Source organism: Mustela erminea, chromosome 18 (assembly GCF_009829155.1).
Source record: "Mustela erminea isolate mMusErm1 chromosome 18, mMusErm1.Pri, whole genome shotgun sequence".
Lineage (NCBI taxonomy): Eukaryota > Metazoa > Chordata > Mammalia > Carnivora > Mustelidae > Mustela > Mustela erminea.
Window position 1 is genome coordinate 61,797,402 of NC_045631.1, and position 16,020 is coordinate 61,813,421.

At 63.2% G+C, this 16,020-nt stretch overlaps 1 protein-coding gene across 1 annotated transcript; it reads left to right on the forward strand.

Moving 5' to 3' along the window:
* Window positions 1-230: 230 nt before the first annotated feature.
* On the forward strand, window positions 231-13,383 carry METRNL (meteorin like, glial cell differentiation regulator). The gene is made up of 4 exons (XM_032320532.1): window positions 231-650; window positions 5,428-5,813; window positions 11,747-11,806; window positions 12,618-13,383. Exons 1-4 carry the CDS (start codon window positions 478-480, stop codon window positions 12,932-12,934), a joined length of 936 nt encoding a protein of 311 aa, XP_032176423.1. The 5' UTR covers window positions 231-477; the 3' UTR covers window positions 12,935-13,383.
* Window positions 13,384-16,020: the final 2,637 nt, after the last annotated feature.

A 16,020-nucleotide genomic window follows, 5' to 3' on the forward strand; every position in this document is an offset into this window, starting at 1 on the left:
CCCTTCTCCGGCCGGGGCGTCCCGCGGATCCTTCTCCCGGTCCCTCGAGCCGCTTTCCCACTCGGCGGAGCCGCCCCCCGACCCCCGGCCGGGCACGCAGGGCGCGGGGCGCGGAGCGCGCACTCGGGGCGGAGTTCCGGCGCGCGGGGCGGGCCCGGGGCGGGGGCGGGGGGCGGAGCGGCCGGCGGACCCGCCCCCCAGCTGAGCGGGGACCCGGACGGCGGACTCGCCTGCCTCAGAGGCTCGGGTGGCGGCGGCGGGGCGCGGCGCTCTTCCCTCCACTGCGGCTGCTGCAGCGGCTCGGGTGGCCCCGGCTGCGGCCGGGATGGGCGGGCGGCCGCGCGGGGGGCGCGGGGGGCGCACGACGTGACTCGCCGGGACCTGCAGCCCCGCCCGCCCGCCCGGCCGGCAGCGCCGGGCGGAGGGTCTGCTCCGTGGGCGCGGACGCGGGGTCGGCGCCGGAGCCGGAGCGGGAGCATGCGGGGCGCGGCGCGGGCGGCCCGGGGGCGCGCCGGGCAGCTGTGGCCGCGGCCCCCCGCCCCGGGCCCTGGCCCGCCGCCGCCGCCGTTGCCGCTGCTGCTGCTGCTGGCCGCACTGCTGGGCGGCGCGGGCGCGCAGTACTCGAGCGACCTGTGCAGCTGGAAGGGGAGGTGAGTCCGCGCGGCGAGACCCCGGCCCGGGTCCACCGCCCTCCCTTCGCGTGCGCTGCCCTCCCCGGCCCGCCGACTGTGCGGGGGCGCGGCCCGGGCGGGGACTCGGGCGCCCGCTCTCGGGGCTGAGTCCAGTCCCCGTCGCCCCCGCCCCCGCCCCCGGGTCTAGAACAAAAGAGCCCGCGGCGTCCGGGTGCCCCGGCCCGGAGGACGCCCAGGGGGAGGTGCGCCCGCCGCGCCGCGGGGTCGGTCCCGACCCGGCAGCCCACTCGCCCCGCGCCGACCCCGCACGGGCGGGGGTCGGTCCTCCGGCCCTTCCCGGCTCTGCCCGCGGCGAGGACTTGCGCGCCCCGGGCGGGAGGAGCCGGGCCTGCGCTCAGGGCCGAGCGGGAAGGGCCGGCGGGTCCGCGGGAGGGAGCGGGGGGCTCGGGCGGACAGAGCCGGGCCCGGCGCGGACCGCGGCGAGGATCACGCCTGTGCGTGCGGAGACCCGCGGGCGGACACCTGTGCGCGGGCCGAGCGCTGGCCCCGCCGGGCGGCCCCCGCCCCGTCCCCGCCCGGGACCCGGTGAAGGTCAGGCCGCCCTTGGCAGCGCGCGCGCTGGGCTCGGCGACCCCCCCCACCCCCACCCCATGCCCCTCCGCTGTGGCAGCCGAGGACTTTTTTTTAAACTGAAGTGTGACAGGCAGAAAGGAGTGCAAGTCACAAGTGTGCGCGGGCGGGGCGCCTGAGGGCACAGCGCCTGGGGTGAGAAACCGCCATCGCCGAGGGCGCCCTCGGCCCCGCGGCAGGCAGCTCGCAGCTGGAAAATCGAGTTTCGTGCGGGTGAAGGAGTTTGCAGAGGGCGAGGCGCGTCTCCTTCTCCGAAACTGCGGGGCGGGGGCTGCGGTGGCTCTCCGCGTGGGGGTGTTCCCCGGAGCAGAGCCTCTGCGCGAGCCCCTTGGCCTTGACGTCTGATGGGAAGCCTCCCGCAGGCTCACACCTCACGCTGGAGGGTATCACGGGGCTGTTCAGAGTGAAGACAGTTTTTCCGAGAAGGCTGGGGTTGTGCCAGTGTGCTGGGCTCTGCGTCAGCAGGGCAGCTGCTGGTCATCCTGGGTACTTACAGACCCAGGTCTCTGTGGACACTGGCAAGTCCCCTGCTCCCCACTTTCCACCCCTCCTAGAGCCAGGGTCCTGGGCTGCGGAGGCTGGGCCTTGTGGTGGCCTTCCTCCCCGCCACACCAACTCCCTGCACACGCCAGAGCAGGGATGGAGGAGCTGAGACGGGGGGCCACGAGCTTGGAGCTCTGGGGGAGGGTTGGCCTGGAGAATGCTGGCGCCAGCCCTGAGCTGGCCGGGAGCCTCCGACTCTGACACACTCTTCCAGGGCTGCCCTTTCCCCCACGCTGGTAATTAAACTCCCTGTTTTGCAGCTTCTGCTGGATGAATCAGTGCACCCCAAACTGAGGTCTAGGGTGTCCTTCCACAGATCAGAAACAGATCCGGTCCCACCGCGGGAGCCTGGGTTTCCAGAGGGGCTGACATCCTGTCAGGCTCTGACCGGCGCTCCCTCGCAGACCCCTCCGATCCCCAGGACAGGCGTCCCCTTCCAGGCATAAAGTCCTCTGAGGACCAGCGAGCTCCGGGACCCAGCAGGTGTCTGTATCCCCTTCTCGACCTGCGAGAAGCAGGGGCACTTGCCTGCCCTCCTCTGTCTCCATCATTGCTGAATACCCCTGGTTCTGGACTCCCTTCAGCTATCCTCAGTCAGCCCAAAGGCAGAGTCCGGCAGGGGCTGCCACAGTCGCTGGAGAGAAGACAGGGCCAGGCCACATTCCTGGAACATAAGGCTCCCTTTGCATTACCCTTGCTGCCCCAGTGATCAGTATGCCTCACCCATCAGCTGATAGATCCTTGCCGTGGGAATCCAAGCGTGCTGATCTGCCTGCTGACCCCCAGAACATTTATGACTTTTTATGAGCTGTTCTAAAGACAGCACAGGGTGGTGCGAGTCCCGATGCGCTGGGTGGATTCTGATCCCCTGATAGGAAGGGAGTTTCTGTTTATGACACTGGCTACTCACATTTGACAGGCTGAAATGCATTTCTGGGTGTTTCCAAGCAGTGAAGCAGGAGGTTGTGCAATCCCCGTCCCGTGAGCAGGGGCGGGACAGCACCCTGATCTTTATTAGGCTGTGGTCGTAAAGGTGGACCACGAACCTTCCCACCACCACCGGCAGGGGTGTGGGTCCCTCACACCTGGCCTCATTCTCCTGCTGGGTGGGAAATGAAAGCTAACTCCAGTTCTAGTTTCTCCCTCGATCTCAACGTTCCTCCTGACTTGTAAACAGGAGACCACCCCTTACTCCTGGTGCCTCCGGGGGTCCGGGTTGTGGGTGTGAGGGGTGTGGGCCCTGCTGCCCCCACACTGGCCTCTCCAGAAAGTCTGATCAATTTGGAATTTGCTGTCCTTTCCATGATGGTGCCCCTTAGGTGTGTCCACCTGGGGAGTGACACTTGCAGACTCCTTTTTTTGGGAACGGTGCGTGAACCCAGTTTAGGTAACCCTGGAAGCAGTCCGTGTCCTCAGCTCCCTGAAGCCCTAGGGTTATGCTCGTCCACACATATGGCTAGAGCCGCGTTCCCCCCGAGGCCGGCCAGAGCCACATTCCCCGTACTTTTTAGCTTCATCCCATCAGAAACCAGTTATTTTATTTTTGTCTGATGGGCGTGCTCTGAGGCTCACAGGTGCCAGCATCTGTGATGTCACAGATAGGGCACAGTTTTGCTCCTCCAGCAATTTTGCAGAAACAGACGTTTTTTCAGGTTTTGCTGTGGTGCTGGAGATCTAGAGCCAGACAGTGAGCCCTTGACTTCATTAAAGACCCGTTGGGGTCCCAGGCCGAGAGACTGGTGGGTCTGCTGGACGGGGTCGATGTCTTACATCGCACACGCTGCTCGCCTTTGTGTGAACACCCGTGTCGAGTGCCTGGTCGGACTCTCGGTCGTGTCTGTGCTTCAGGAGAGCATGAGGGGAGAGGCAGAGCAGAGCCCCATGCTGGCCGTGGACTCTGGGGCGGGTGTAGACCCTTCCCTGGGGCCAGTGAAGACATTAGGTGAAGGGTGAAGTAACAGGTGCCCTATTTCTTCTCTGTCCCCCTGCTTGCTGTTCCTGGCCCTCTTTTAGTAGAGGGACTTAGGAATAAATGGGGCCATGTGCACCACACAAGATGTCCAGGCTGATAGGTGCAGGCTGGGGATGGCAGCCCAGCCCCCAGACTCAGGTCCGCCTCTCCCTGGGGAGCCATGGTTGGTCACCTGTCCCCACAAGTGTTCCCTCTGCCCCTGCCCAAGATGTGGGTGGGGCGTGGACCTCCCGGTATCCCCCTCCACTGTTTGGATTAAGTGACTCGGTGAGAGGGATCCAAAGCCTCTGGTGTGGGCTTTCCTTTCCCTGAGCCCCAGGCCCCTCCCCCCACAGAGAGGAACGAGAAGACTTGGACAGGTTTTTATGGGGGGAGCTTTGAGGATTGGTGTCTGGGCATGGGGCAAGTGTCCAGCTGCCTCTTGAGGCTGGAGACAGGAGAGGAGGCACACTATGATAAAGTTTGTTTTGGCTGCGGAAGAGCAGAGCTGATTATAGTCATCTGTGTCAACCACTCACCATTTAGTCTAATTTTTTCACACAGCACTATAATTATGCTCGTCCGCACATATGTGTCAGATGAGCTTATGTGAGTTTTATTTGACTATGATTTGTAAGTCTGTTCTGTGCGGCCCTGGTAGGCGTCTGAGGCTGAGCCGGCTGCTAGTGACCCAGGGCCTTGTGGGGGCAGGGAGTGGGGTTAGGAGGGGGGTCACCTCCTCGACACCTCCCTCTGATGTGGTCTGCAGGATGACTGAGCAGCCCCAGCCCGCAGCTGGCCGTCGTATGAAAAGTGAGGTTTTTTGGAGCCCAGGGCGTGAGTCACCAACAGTAAATGCAAACCATATGTTACGTGTTTTCTCCTCTGTAGAAATGGTTTCTGGTAACTCACTCAGGCCAGAGTACTGAATATAGCATTGTTTATGATACACAAAAATCCTAAGAATGTGGGTGAACCTGTCTGAGATCTGATCAGAACCAAATTTCATGTAATAAAACACTCGGTTGAAGTCGCTGGTTGAGTTCCGGGGCTGTTTGATGGCTCTGACGTAACCATCGGCACAAGCTGACATTCGCGTTAAAATTTGGAGTAGAGGAAGCTTTAACATTTTTGAGGGTTTCAATTTCTTGAAAACATAAGGTAATGACTTTACTCCAGACCTGGAAGGTGCTGAAGATGAAACTCACCCACAGCCTCCAGCCCCCAGGGCTTACCTCCCTCACGGGGGGTGAGCAGACGGGCCCCTTGTGCTCACACTCGGAGGGAATCTGCCGCCCTTCCCGGCTCTCCACAGGTCACCAGGATCTTGGGTTGGTGGTTGGGTCCTGTGTCCTTGTCATGTCCCAGAAGTTCTGCCTCCGTGGTCCTTGCCTCCACAGTGCAGGGAACCTCAAGGACACAGGCTCCCGGTGCCCCGCTGAAGGCTGGCACACCCAGGTGCCGAGGTGTGAGACACCTGGGGCCTCCGCCGCCGCGGCCCGTCTTGCAGCGACTTTCTGGGGTGGGCCTGCCGGAGGGGCCTGGCCGCGGGGCCGTGCGTGACCCCTCCCCAGACCGGCGGGGCCGGGCACAGGGGGCGGCCGCCTGCACGAGGGTGGGGGCTGGCGAGGCCACACGTGTGCGCTGACGCATGTCCCCCCCCCCCACCAGCGGGCTGACGCACGAGGCCCACAGGAAGGAGGTGGAGCAGGTGTACCTGCGCTGCGCCGCCGGCTCCGTGGAGTGGGTGTACCCGACGGGGGCGCTCATCGTCAACGTGCGGCCCAACACCTTCCCGCCCCCGCGCCTCCAGACGCTATGCATCAAGCCCCTCAAAGGCTCCTCGGGGGCCAACATTTATTTGGAGAAAACTGGAGAACTGAAGCTGCTGGTCCGGGACGGGGACCGTGGGCCTGGCCGGGTGAGCTGCTTTGGCTTCGAGCACGGTGGGCTCTTCGTGGAGGCTGCGCCCCAGCAGGACATCAGCAGGAGGACCACGGGCTTCCAGTACGAGCTGACTGGCCGGCCCGCAGGCTCGGACCTGCACGCTCTGTCAGGTGGGTGGCGTGCCCTGGCGGTGGGGTGGGAGGGGCTCCAGGACAGCCTTGGGGCGCCCGCTGACAGCCCGTGGGGTGGAGGGGCGTTGGGCGCACGGTGCCCCCTTGGCTCTCAAGGACTGCGTCTGAGCTGCGGCCGCGGGTGGGTAAGACCACGGTCCCGGCTCCATGCTGTGCTCGGCTTCTGTGCTGTGGGGGCTGTAACGGGCAAGGGTTCCCTGGCGTCTCTCCTGGTGTATGGACTAGCTGCGTGTTTCTGATGTTAGGCCCCCGACTTGGCGAGTTCTGGGTGGGAGCCAAGCCTGGTTCGCGCTCCAGGGTAATGCAGGGCCTGAACTGGGTGTGCTGGTCCCCGGCTCTGGGGGCGTTTTGTGGGTTATCCCATGTGGAGCGGCGACACAGGCAGCGTGCCAGGAGAGGGTCTGTGGGTAGAGGAACCAGGCAGGGCAGGGATGCCCCTGGGGGTCTTGGGAAGCTCCCCGGGCGTAGCTCTGGATGGAGGCTCTCAGCAGCCACGGGGCAGGGGTGTGCACGGAGATACTGAGTTGGTTTTAGATTGTCCTGCGTTTTCCCCTTTGGGGCAGGCAGCCAACTTGCAGGGCCCTGTGTGGAGGGTAGTGTTGGTCTCTGAAAAGTCCCAGAGGCAGAGACCAAAGACAGGTGAGTGGCCCCAGGAGCTCTCCCATGGCCTAGGACTCACCCCTCATGCCCCACCTCATCCAGTTGCCTGACTGCCTAGGTGCACGAGTCCTTGTCTTTTAGAGGAGCCCAGGCCAAACGTCTCGCCCTTGCTTCAAGGCACAGGTGATCTCACGGGCCCCTCGCGTGTGGGGACACCATCCGTGTCAGTTCTGAAGCTGCTCAGCAGCAAGGTGCCTCCTGGCAGTGGGAAGGTGTGAGCAGGTTCCACGGAGGGCATCCCCAGGAAACCATCTGGCCCAGGTGATGGTCAGGCAGGGGTGATGCTGGTACCCCACAGTGCACGGGGCAGTTCCAGCAACTGTCAGCAGTGCTCAGGCAGAAACACCTGGTTTGGGGGGTAGGCCATCCCCAGGAAGAGTATAATCTCCACATGTTAGTGGAGATAAATAAAAGATTTGAAGATGGGGAGAAACAGATGTGCTAACAGATGTCCACGTTTTATTGTTCTGCACTCTTGGCTCAGATCACTTTCCTAAACTTCAGTCTCTCTCAAAGTAAACTAGCATCTTAGAAAACATCAGTGTGGGACTTCCAGGTAGGACCCCCCCCACCCAGTACCTGACTGCCCAGGTAGGCCCCCTACCAGTGCCTGATCACCCAGGTAGGACCTCCCCCCCCCCCCCCCCCCCCCCGTCCCCAGTGCCTGACTGCCCAGGTAAGACCCCTCCAGTGCCTACTGCCCAGGTAGGACCCCTCCAGTGCCTGACTGCCCAGGTAGGCCCCTGCCGTACCCCCCCAGATGCTCAACTAGGGCTCAAACTCCAGGAAGGTGACGGTAAAAGCTACTGTAAGTCTCAGGACCTGAATGAAATTTTTTTTTTTTTTAAAGGTTTTATTTATTTATTTGACAGACAGAGATCACAAGTAGGCAGAGAGACAGGCAGAGAGAGAGGAGGAAGCAGGCTCCCTGCTGAGCAGAGAGCCCGATGCGGGACTTGATCCCGGGACCCCGAGATCATGACCTGAGCTGAAGGCAGCAGCTTAACCCACTGAGCCACCCAGGCGCCCCAGGACCTGAATGAAATTTTAACCGCAACAGTCTTTCTCTTGATCACCAGCTCTAGGGTGGGTGGGACCCAGCCTCACCATGGGGGACCTAGAATAAACTCACAATAAAAACAAAATGTGAAAAAATCCAGTCACTGAATTCGGTGTTTCTGACTAGTGATCTCTGGCTGAGAGGAGGGTGTGTTAGGAACTTGTTAGCACCATGCGGGAGACGGGGTGGGGTGGGGGGGGCAGCAGGGTCTGGGGATGCTGGTGTGTCCCTGCTCCCTGGGGTGCTTGCCTTTCATCAGGGGATGGGCCCCTAAGCCCTTAATGCTGGAGGAATGGGTACGTAATGTGGAATGTCAGCCATCTGGCCATGGTGACGTCCGCCAGGCCCGGCGGGCTCTCTGATGGCCGTGAGCCTCTGGGCTCGCTGCGGCGCTGACCCTGGTTGCAGCTGCGGGAGACTTTAGGGAGGTGGGTGGGCACCTGTGGCGTGCAGGTGTGCGAGCCCTCGGGCCAGGCGCCTGGGGGGCCCCGCCCTCTCCCTCCCTGATGAGTCACAGCTTCTGGTTTGTGCTGACTTGAGAAAAGAGAGAGGCTCCCGGCCCTGGACGTTTCTGCTTGGGAGTGTTTGTCGTGAATGTGGTCACCTAGTGGGCACTGGAGCTGAAAGTCAGCTTCCGGGTATGAACCGAGCAGCTCTGGGAGCCAAGAAGAGGCCAGAATGCAGAGGCAGACCTCCAGGCACAGGGCAAGGGGGTGGGCAGTGGGAGGTGACGCCTGCCTGCGGGCTGGGGGACTTGGGACCAGGCGCCACACTGCAGGCGGGGTAGGACTCGCTTCCCCCCACCCTGCCCTGGGCCCTCCTCCTTCTCCGGGGGCCTCACCAGGGCACGCGCATCATGCTGCTCTGCACGGTGCTGAAGAGATCTGGCAGGACACGAAAGGTGGGCCATACCCGGGACATGTGCTGAGGTCTTACAGGGGAACCCAGCTGGGCCGTCCGGGGCCGTCCGGGGGCCGTCCTCCCCAGAGTCCCAGCCTCCTTGGGAAAACAGGCACTGCCAGGAGCCCCCACTGTCCAGTAGGGTCAGGCAGGATGGCTGAGGACTGGGTCTGGGTCTAGGGGGCAGAGACAGACCTCCTTCTTCTTGGTTTGCCTGGGGCAGCCCAGAAGGACTTCTGGTTCGAGGCTGTTGCACCACTTCTCAGGCAGCTGAAGAGCAGGGGCTCGCTGGCTTGGCCGCATCCATTGTTGGGGTTGAGCTCTGGCTCCATGTGATGCCTGCCCAGAGCAGGCCTCCTTGAGCAGATGAGGCGGGAAGGTGGTGGCGTTTTAGCCCCACAGCCAGAGGGGCGGGTGCCGGCTGTGACCGCACAGCAGTTACGCCCATGGAAACCGGGGAGTCTTGTGATGTGCGGGCAGCCTGGGTCCCCAGTTCTGATGGCCTCATCACCCTCCCCTGTCGAAACCTGCTCTATTGGATGAGTTAGTGGTGAGGGGAGGGATGCCGGGGTGGGCCGGTGGGTACAGCGCCCTCCACTGGGGGGCCTTCCCGGCTCCGAGTTTGGTGGTGGCCCTGATGGGCTGGAATGGGCTGTGGGGAATGAGGAGCAAAGTTCAGAAGTGAAAGAAGCCTCACTACGTCCTGGGGACAGAAAAGGAGAGAGAACTGGACCTTTTCCTATGGGTCACTTTGTTTCCTGCCTGGCTTCTCTGGCCACTGTAATTACTGGATAATTATTTCTCATTTTGCCCATCTCTGGCCTTTTGGGGTGGAAGGGTGTGGCCTCCATCTATGTCCTCACCAGGAAGAGGGAGGGTTGGGAACAGGCCAGGAGGAGAAGCTGGTGGAGTTGGAGTTCCCAGGGCACAAGAGATGGGACTTGGGGCAGCTGACCAGCCCGGGCCAGGGCCCCTGGGGCCATCTCGGGGGACACCAGTGACGGGCTGCCGTGACAGTCCAAGGAGGCCCCAGAGTCTTACCTGGCCTCAGCTCACACTGGCCCAGTTCCCACTGTGTCCGCTTCCACCTGTCATGGGCCACGCCCGCAAAGGCCCAGGTCGTGTCTTGGGCACAGTTTTCGCTTTGGGAATTGCATGTGTCCCTGGGCAGTCCCACCTGCCAGAACAGGAGGTGGCCGTCTGTGACCCTGTCCTTGGCGAGGGCCCCCCACCGTCCTCCCTGCCTGCACCCTGACCCCCCACGAGGTCCCTGTGGTAGCTCCCGCCTGTCTCCCCGACCCTGTGCTTCCCGTCTTCAGTTCATTTTGTGCGCGTTCCGGGGTAATCTCCCTAAGATGTCCATCCTCAGCCGCCCCCTCTCCCAGAACTGTAAGCCCAGCGGGGCTGCCCCCTCCGCCCCATGTGCCCCTGTGAGAAACGAGGTTCGATGTGTCCGAAACCAGCGCCTTCCAGAGCCTTTAGGAGCACGGCTCCGATGCATAATTGTTTCCAGATTGTTTCTCTTGGCGTCCACAGACTGGATTTTCCAAGACGGTGACCTACACTTCGTAAAACGCGAATTACGAGGCGCGTCTGCAGGGGGACTCTGCTAGCTCAGCTGGGGTGGCACTGGCTGACCGAGGCTTCTGGGGGGAGTCCTGCGGCCGGCCGGCTGCCCTCCCCTTGGCTGGGCATCAGCATATCTGCAGTGCCGGGGGCGTGAGCAGGGCGGGCGCACAGGACGGGCTCCTTGGCCGCTTGCGGGGTCCCAGTGCCTGTGTCCACAGAGACCTGGTGACTTGTGCACAGCCAGGCCAGGGATCTGAACCCAGGCTGTGGCCTGGGCCTCTCACTGCCCACGGCTGCCTCTGTGGCCTGTCTGAGATGTGTCTCTAGAGAGCTTGTGTGGACCCGTGCCTCGTGCCCAGCCTCGCTTACCGTACTGTGTGCGGGGCCCGGGACCCTACTGGGGCCCCTCCCTTCTGGGTGACTGCTCTGGGAGGGGTCCCCACAGGCGGGCTGTGGCCGCCTCGGGATGGACTGCTGACCTGCCTTTTCCCACCTGCAGGGGCGCCCAGGGCTGGGTCTCTCACCCCTGGGGCACAGACATCCATCCCCACCCAGAGCAGGACGGCGAGGGCCAGTGCTCGGAGACTCACAGAGACACTGCGCTGCCCTGAGGGGCACAGAACCTGTTGGCTCATGCCCTGGGCCCTGGAGGGCCTCTCTGAGCTCCGGCTCCTCGGTGCCTGGCCCTGCCCCTTGATGCTCACCCAGGTCCAGGTTTGGGAGGGCGACTGGTCAGTGTGTGGACAGGGTCAGCTTTGGCAGGGTCCAGCAAGGGCCAACGCCACGGGTGTTCTGGGGCCTTGTTCCAGCAAGACCTCATGCTAACCTTTCCCCAAGCGGGAGACTTTGTGCCAAACCCAAGGGACTCCGCATCGGAGTTGGAGGCCTTGAAAGGTGCGGTGAGAGCCTGAGTGTGCGCCCTCCCAAGTTCGGTGCTGGGTTAGGAGTGGGGCCGTGGTCTCGGGGAGGGTTGCCAGCATGGGAGGCGCTGCCCCCCCACAGTCTGTCTGGAGCTTCACCCCATGAGGAAGTGAGGGTGAAGGCTGGGGTGTGGGCCAGGCTGGGGCCGAAGTTCACAGGGCGAGGCCTGGCTTGGCTGGAGGACGCACCTGGGCTGCCCGGTTTGGGGCTCCTATGAGGTGGGTCTGCCCTGGACGGCGTTTGCAGGCAGGGGCGTGGTTGGAGGGTCCGGCGGTGTCTCGGGGAGGGCTGTGCGGAGGTGGAGGCTCGCTGGCCGAGAATCCCACAGCACGTGCAGGTGGCAGTGTCCCCCCATGCTCACAGAACCTTCCGCAGCCGCAGTGGTCCTCCTAGGCAGTGCCCTGAGCCGCCAGTCCTGGCAGCAGACGGGGGCTTGGGGAGCAGGTGACGTGCGAGTGGCCAGTCATAGCATTCTGGGATGCTGATGGGGAGGCTGGAGTGAAGGTGACTTCCGCTGGGCTGGTGCAGGGCTGCAGCTTCAGACCAGCTCAGGTTGGTTTCCCATGGGGCAGGGGCAGGCCACGTGGGGACCAGCACTGAGGCCAGCCGCCCTCAGGGTACGTGCCCTTCACAGCCACATCTGGAGCTGGAGGAGCCTGCTGGGTTGGTCGGCCCCCAACTGCGTGGCCGAGGTTCGGGTTCTCTGTCCTGCCCTGAGCTCAGAGCTCTTACAGGACCTGGAGAGCACGTACGGAGGCCTTTGTCCCGCAGACCCACTCCTGACCCTGTTCTCTGCCCGCAGCCCCGTGCCGCCCCTGCGGGGATGCTGAGGTACTGTTGGCCGTCTGCACCAGTGACTTCGGTAAGTGTCCTGGCTCCCCACCACGTGTAGGGAGCCCCCCTGGGCCTGGAGGACCTTCCAGGGCTCTCTTCCTGGGCAGGAGAGTGACTCTCTGTACCCCAGGGGAGGGGCCTTTCCGTAAGGCCAGGAGAGGGTCAGGTGGTCACCGAGCATTTTCCTCCAAACCCGGATGCTAGCCTCACCTCAGAGCCCTGTTCTCCTCTGGGTCCCCTGCTGATTCTGTAGCAGGAGTTCCTGGCCCTGGGGGTCCCAGGATCCTGGCGGGGGCAGGGGGCAGGGGCTGAGGTCGGGGACTCCACTGCCTGCTTGCGACGGCGGCACCAGCGCTCTCAGGCAGAGGGTGGAAGCCGTCCGCTGCATGCGGTGCTGGGGCCGGACAGGAAGCCAGCCCGGCAGGGCCTGGCTCCGAGCACTCCCGGCCCCAAGGTCCTGCATAGCCGGGGTTGGGGGCTGGGCAGGGTCCTGGGTGAGGGCCGGCTCTGCCAGCCCCTGCACATCACCTCCTCCCCTCTGAGCTCTGCCCCGCTGCCCCACTGGGATTCAGAGCCGCTGCAGGTCCCGTGTGCTAACTGGGGTCACCTGTCCTGTTCCAACTTGAAAGGGTGATGCACGGGTGGTTTCTAGCTCCTGTTTCTCCCCCTTACATGGCTGGGGACAACGATCTTTACCCGCGACAGGGTCAGGGACAGCCCCTCCGGGCCTCATGCCTGTGAATTGTTCTTTTTAATGGGGTTTCCGGAGTGCAGGACCCGGGGTCGGCCCTGGCGCAGATGCCCCGCTGACCCCTGACCCTGTGTCCTTGTCTCCGCAGTCGTCCGAGGCTCTATCCAGAACGTCACTCACGCCCCAGAGCAGCAGGAGTCCACCATCCACCTGCACGTGAGCCGGCTCTACCGGCAGAAGAGCAAGGTTTTCTGGCCGGCTCCGGAGGGTGGCGGCTGGCGGGGCCGCGTGCTCACGCTGCTGGAGTGCGGCGTGCGGCCGGGACGCGGGGACTTCCTCTTCACCGGCCACATGCGCTTCGGGGAGGCCCGGCTTGGCTGTGCCCCGCGCTTCAGGGACTTCCAGAGGCTGTACCGGGATGCTGAGGAGAGGGGCCTGAACCCCTGCGAGATGGGCACGGAGTGACGGGGACACGGGGTGCTCGGATCGGGGCTCCTGGGGCTCAGGCCGCGGGGCGCACGCCACGAGGTCCCAGCCGAGGGCTCCCTGAGTGATGGGAAATGTTGTAAAATGCAAACTAAGTTATTATATTTTTTTTAAAAAAAGAAAAGTCCATAGGAAACAAACTCCAGAGTCTTAAAATGCCTTGTGTGCCATTTGATACCGTTTCTCAAAGCACCTGACGTCCTTGCGCTCGGCTGGTGTGCCCGGAGCCCACGGAGGACGCCCAGCGCCGGGCTTTGCACACCGCCTGCACACCGATCAGAGTTGTTTCTTGTGACGGAAACTGACGGAGCCAAATACGTATTTCTTGTTTTGTTTTTGCTTTTCAAAGAATGTGCTTTACTGGCCGTGGTCCCTTTTGGGCTGCAGGCTGTTTCCATTCCAGAGAATAAAGGCCAGCATCTGATGGAGCCGTGGTGCGTGGTCCGCAGCCCGGGGCGGGTGTGCATGGCCCCAGACTGGGGTCAGGCCTCTCTTGGGGGCAGCTCACCCGAGGGAGCCCCGCAACCCTGTCGTGGGGTCTGCTGTGGGGTCAGGGCCTGTCCCGGAGGCAGCACACCTGAGGGAGACCCAGCGGCCCTGTTGCTCCCGGCCCTTCATTCCGGGCCCAACTCTAAGTGAGGCTGTTACTCTCGAGCTTCAGAAACACCACCGCGCCTCAGCTCTTCCTCCCGCCTCGGTCCGCCTTAGCATCGGTCTTCCCATTCCCAGTAGCCCAGATGCTGCCCTTTGACTGCGTCTTCCCCCAAACGCCCCGGGCCACGGCCAGTCTGGGCAGTGGGAAGCTGGTCGGCACCCGGCGACCTCCGCACGCTGGCAGATGAGCAGGTCCCCAGCAACCGCTGTAACGGACGCCCACAGACTGAGGCTTGGACAGCCCAGAGTCGTTCTGGAGGCCAGAGTACCAAAGCAAGGTGCGGGCAGGCCCAGGCTCCCTCTGAAGACTCTAGGGGAGGAGGAGGTTTCTGGTGGCTGCCGACAGTCCTCGCCTGTGGAAGCGTGTTTCCGGGCTCTGCCTCCTCCTGCCGTCTGTGTGTCTGTGTTTGAGTCCCTCCTCTCACAGGGACGCCAGTTACAGGGACCAGTGTGGCCTCATCTTAAGTGATGACACCTGCAAAGACCCTATTTCCAAATAAGTTCAGTCACAGGTTCTAAGATGGGAATTTGGGAGGACACTACTCACCCTCCAGGGGTCACTGGGGTATCAGGTAATCAGACCTCAGCCTGCATCCACATCCGTGAATCAGGTGACTAACCCAGGCAGCTCCGGGAGAGGACACAGCACAGCCGGGAGCACACCAGCCACACCCAGGTAGGTGCCCTGTGCTCGCTCAGGTGTGGCCTGCGTGAGGTAGGTGCGGCCTGCGTCAGTGTGGCCTGGCTCAGGCATGAGCTGGCTCAGGTCTGTGGGCCCCTGCAGGTCACAACAAGAAGCAGGTGCGCCACACCTGCACAGCAGGAAGCAGGGCGGTCACCTGAAGCAGCAGGGGTGGCGATGGGAACAGGTCCTACCGCGGCTGGTAATTGCCGTGTTTATGCCTGGAGCAGGTGCGCCAGGGCCGCAGCGAACCTGTGGCTGGGTTCACGCTGTGGGGTTTTCTGGGTGTTGACTCTGGCCCGGGAGGTTGTGGCGGGCATGCAGGTGCTGCAGGACAAGGACGTCGGGCATGGGTTTCGGTTTCAGGGCTGGCACTCTTCCTTCTGTCAGTTCAGGGACCCTGGGAGGACCTGGGGAACTGACCCCATGGGCTGACGTCTGGGGCGGACAGCAGCTCCCACTGCCCGCGAGGCTTGAACTCTTCACGGAGAGACACACTGGTGGCCGGTGAGAGCTGGCCTGGGGGAGAAGTCTTCTTGATGGGGGTCTGGAGAGAGAGCAGGGCCAGCGGGTGGAGAAGTGTCCTCCCTGGGGTGTGCCTCTGTTCCCAGGGTGGCACTGGTGTGGGGGGAGAGGGTGGGGTTTGCACAACGTGGAAGCTGGATGCCACGTGGAGCAGCCCCGGTCAAGGCTGCTTCGTGGCTGGAGGGGCTGGCCATTTCTGAGAGCCCTGCCCTCCCGCTATTCAGAGCCTCCTGTGGGCATCTGAGGCCACCATCCGCCCGAGCCTGCTCTGTGACGACCATCCTCGGGCAAGTCCCACGCCGTGGAGCCCTGACGGGCCAGGCGAGGCGCTTGGAGGGTCTCCAGAGGGTCTTTCTGGCTGTCCAGTGTCTCTGTCTTGGCTGGGGTTGGTCCAGGACACTGTGTGGGACGGAGCCGTGGGCACCTTTCTTCAGCTCTGTCCAGAGGTCGAAGGAGAGGTGTGACCCAGGCCCGCCTTCCCCACTCAAGCAAGCTTCACCCCCAGCGTCTCCCTGGCTGTCACGTGCTCTTGCTCTAAGGAGAAGCCGGGCCTCCCAGCACAGCAAGGGGTCTGCCTGCTCCTTTCATTTTCCTTCCGCCGCTGGGCTTGGAGGGGACCCTCACCTCCTCCTTGTACATTTCCCCGAGGGCCACGTGTCTGAGGACACTGCTGCCTCCCAAAGTCAGCCGGGACCCTGGCATGGCCCCGGCATGCCTCCTCCTCCTAGCGGGGCCTGGTGTCCCTCAGTAGTGTGGTAGTCCCCCAGTGGCACTGGACACCCTTTCTTAGCACTTTTCTCGAACATGCTGGTGGCAGGAGCCCAGGTCTGGGCCTGTCTAACGACACCAAGATCAAGAAAAACAGATGCTTTCTGAGCTGCTCTGTGGACCACGTACCTGCGGGCAGCAGGCTCTGTGTTTACAGACTGCCCTCTGTGCCCGAGTGTTTCTCCTTCCCTCCTCTGCCACCCCAGATGGGACACACAGGGGTGGCCTCAGACCTCTCCTCCTGCTGGCTGGGGCTCCACAAGGGCTCTCCGGCCCCGGCACTCCAATGCTCGATCCACCCCTGTCCCCATCTTGGCTGCTTGGGAAGTCAGCTGACCCTGTGGCCTCCAGCTGCGGGGGTGTGGGGGGGTATCATGTCCTGGGCCTCATTTTGGGCATCTGGGTACCTGTCTGGAGGAGCTGGGCTGGGGAGGAC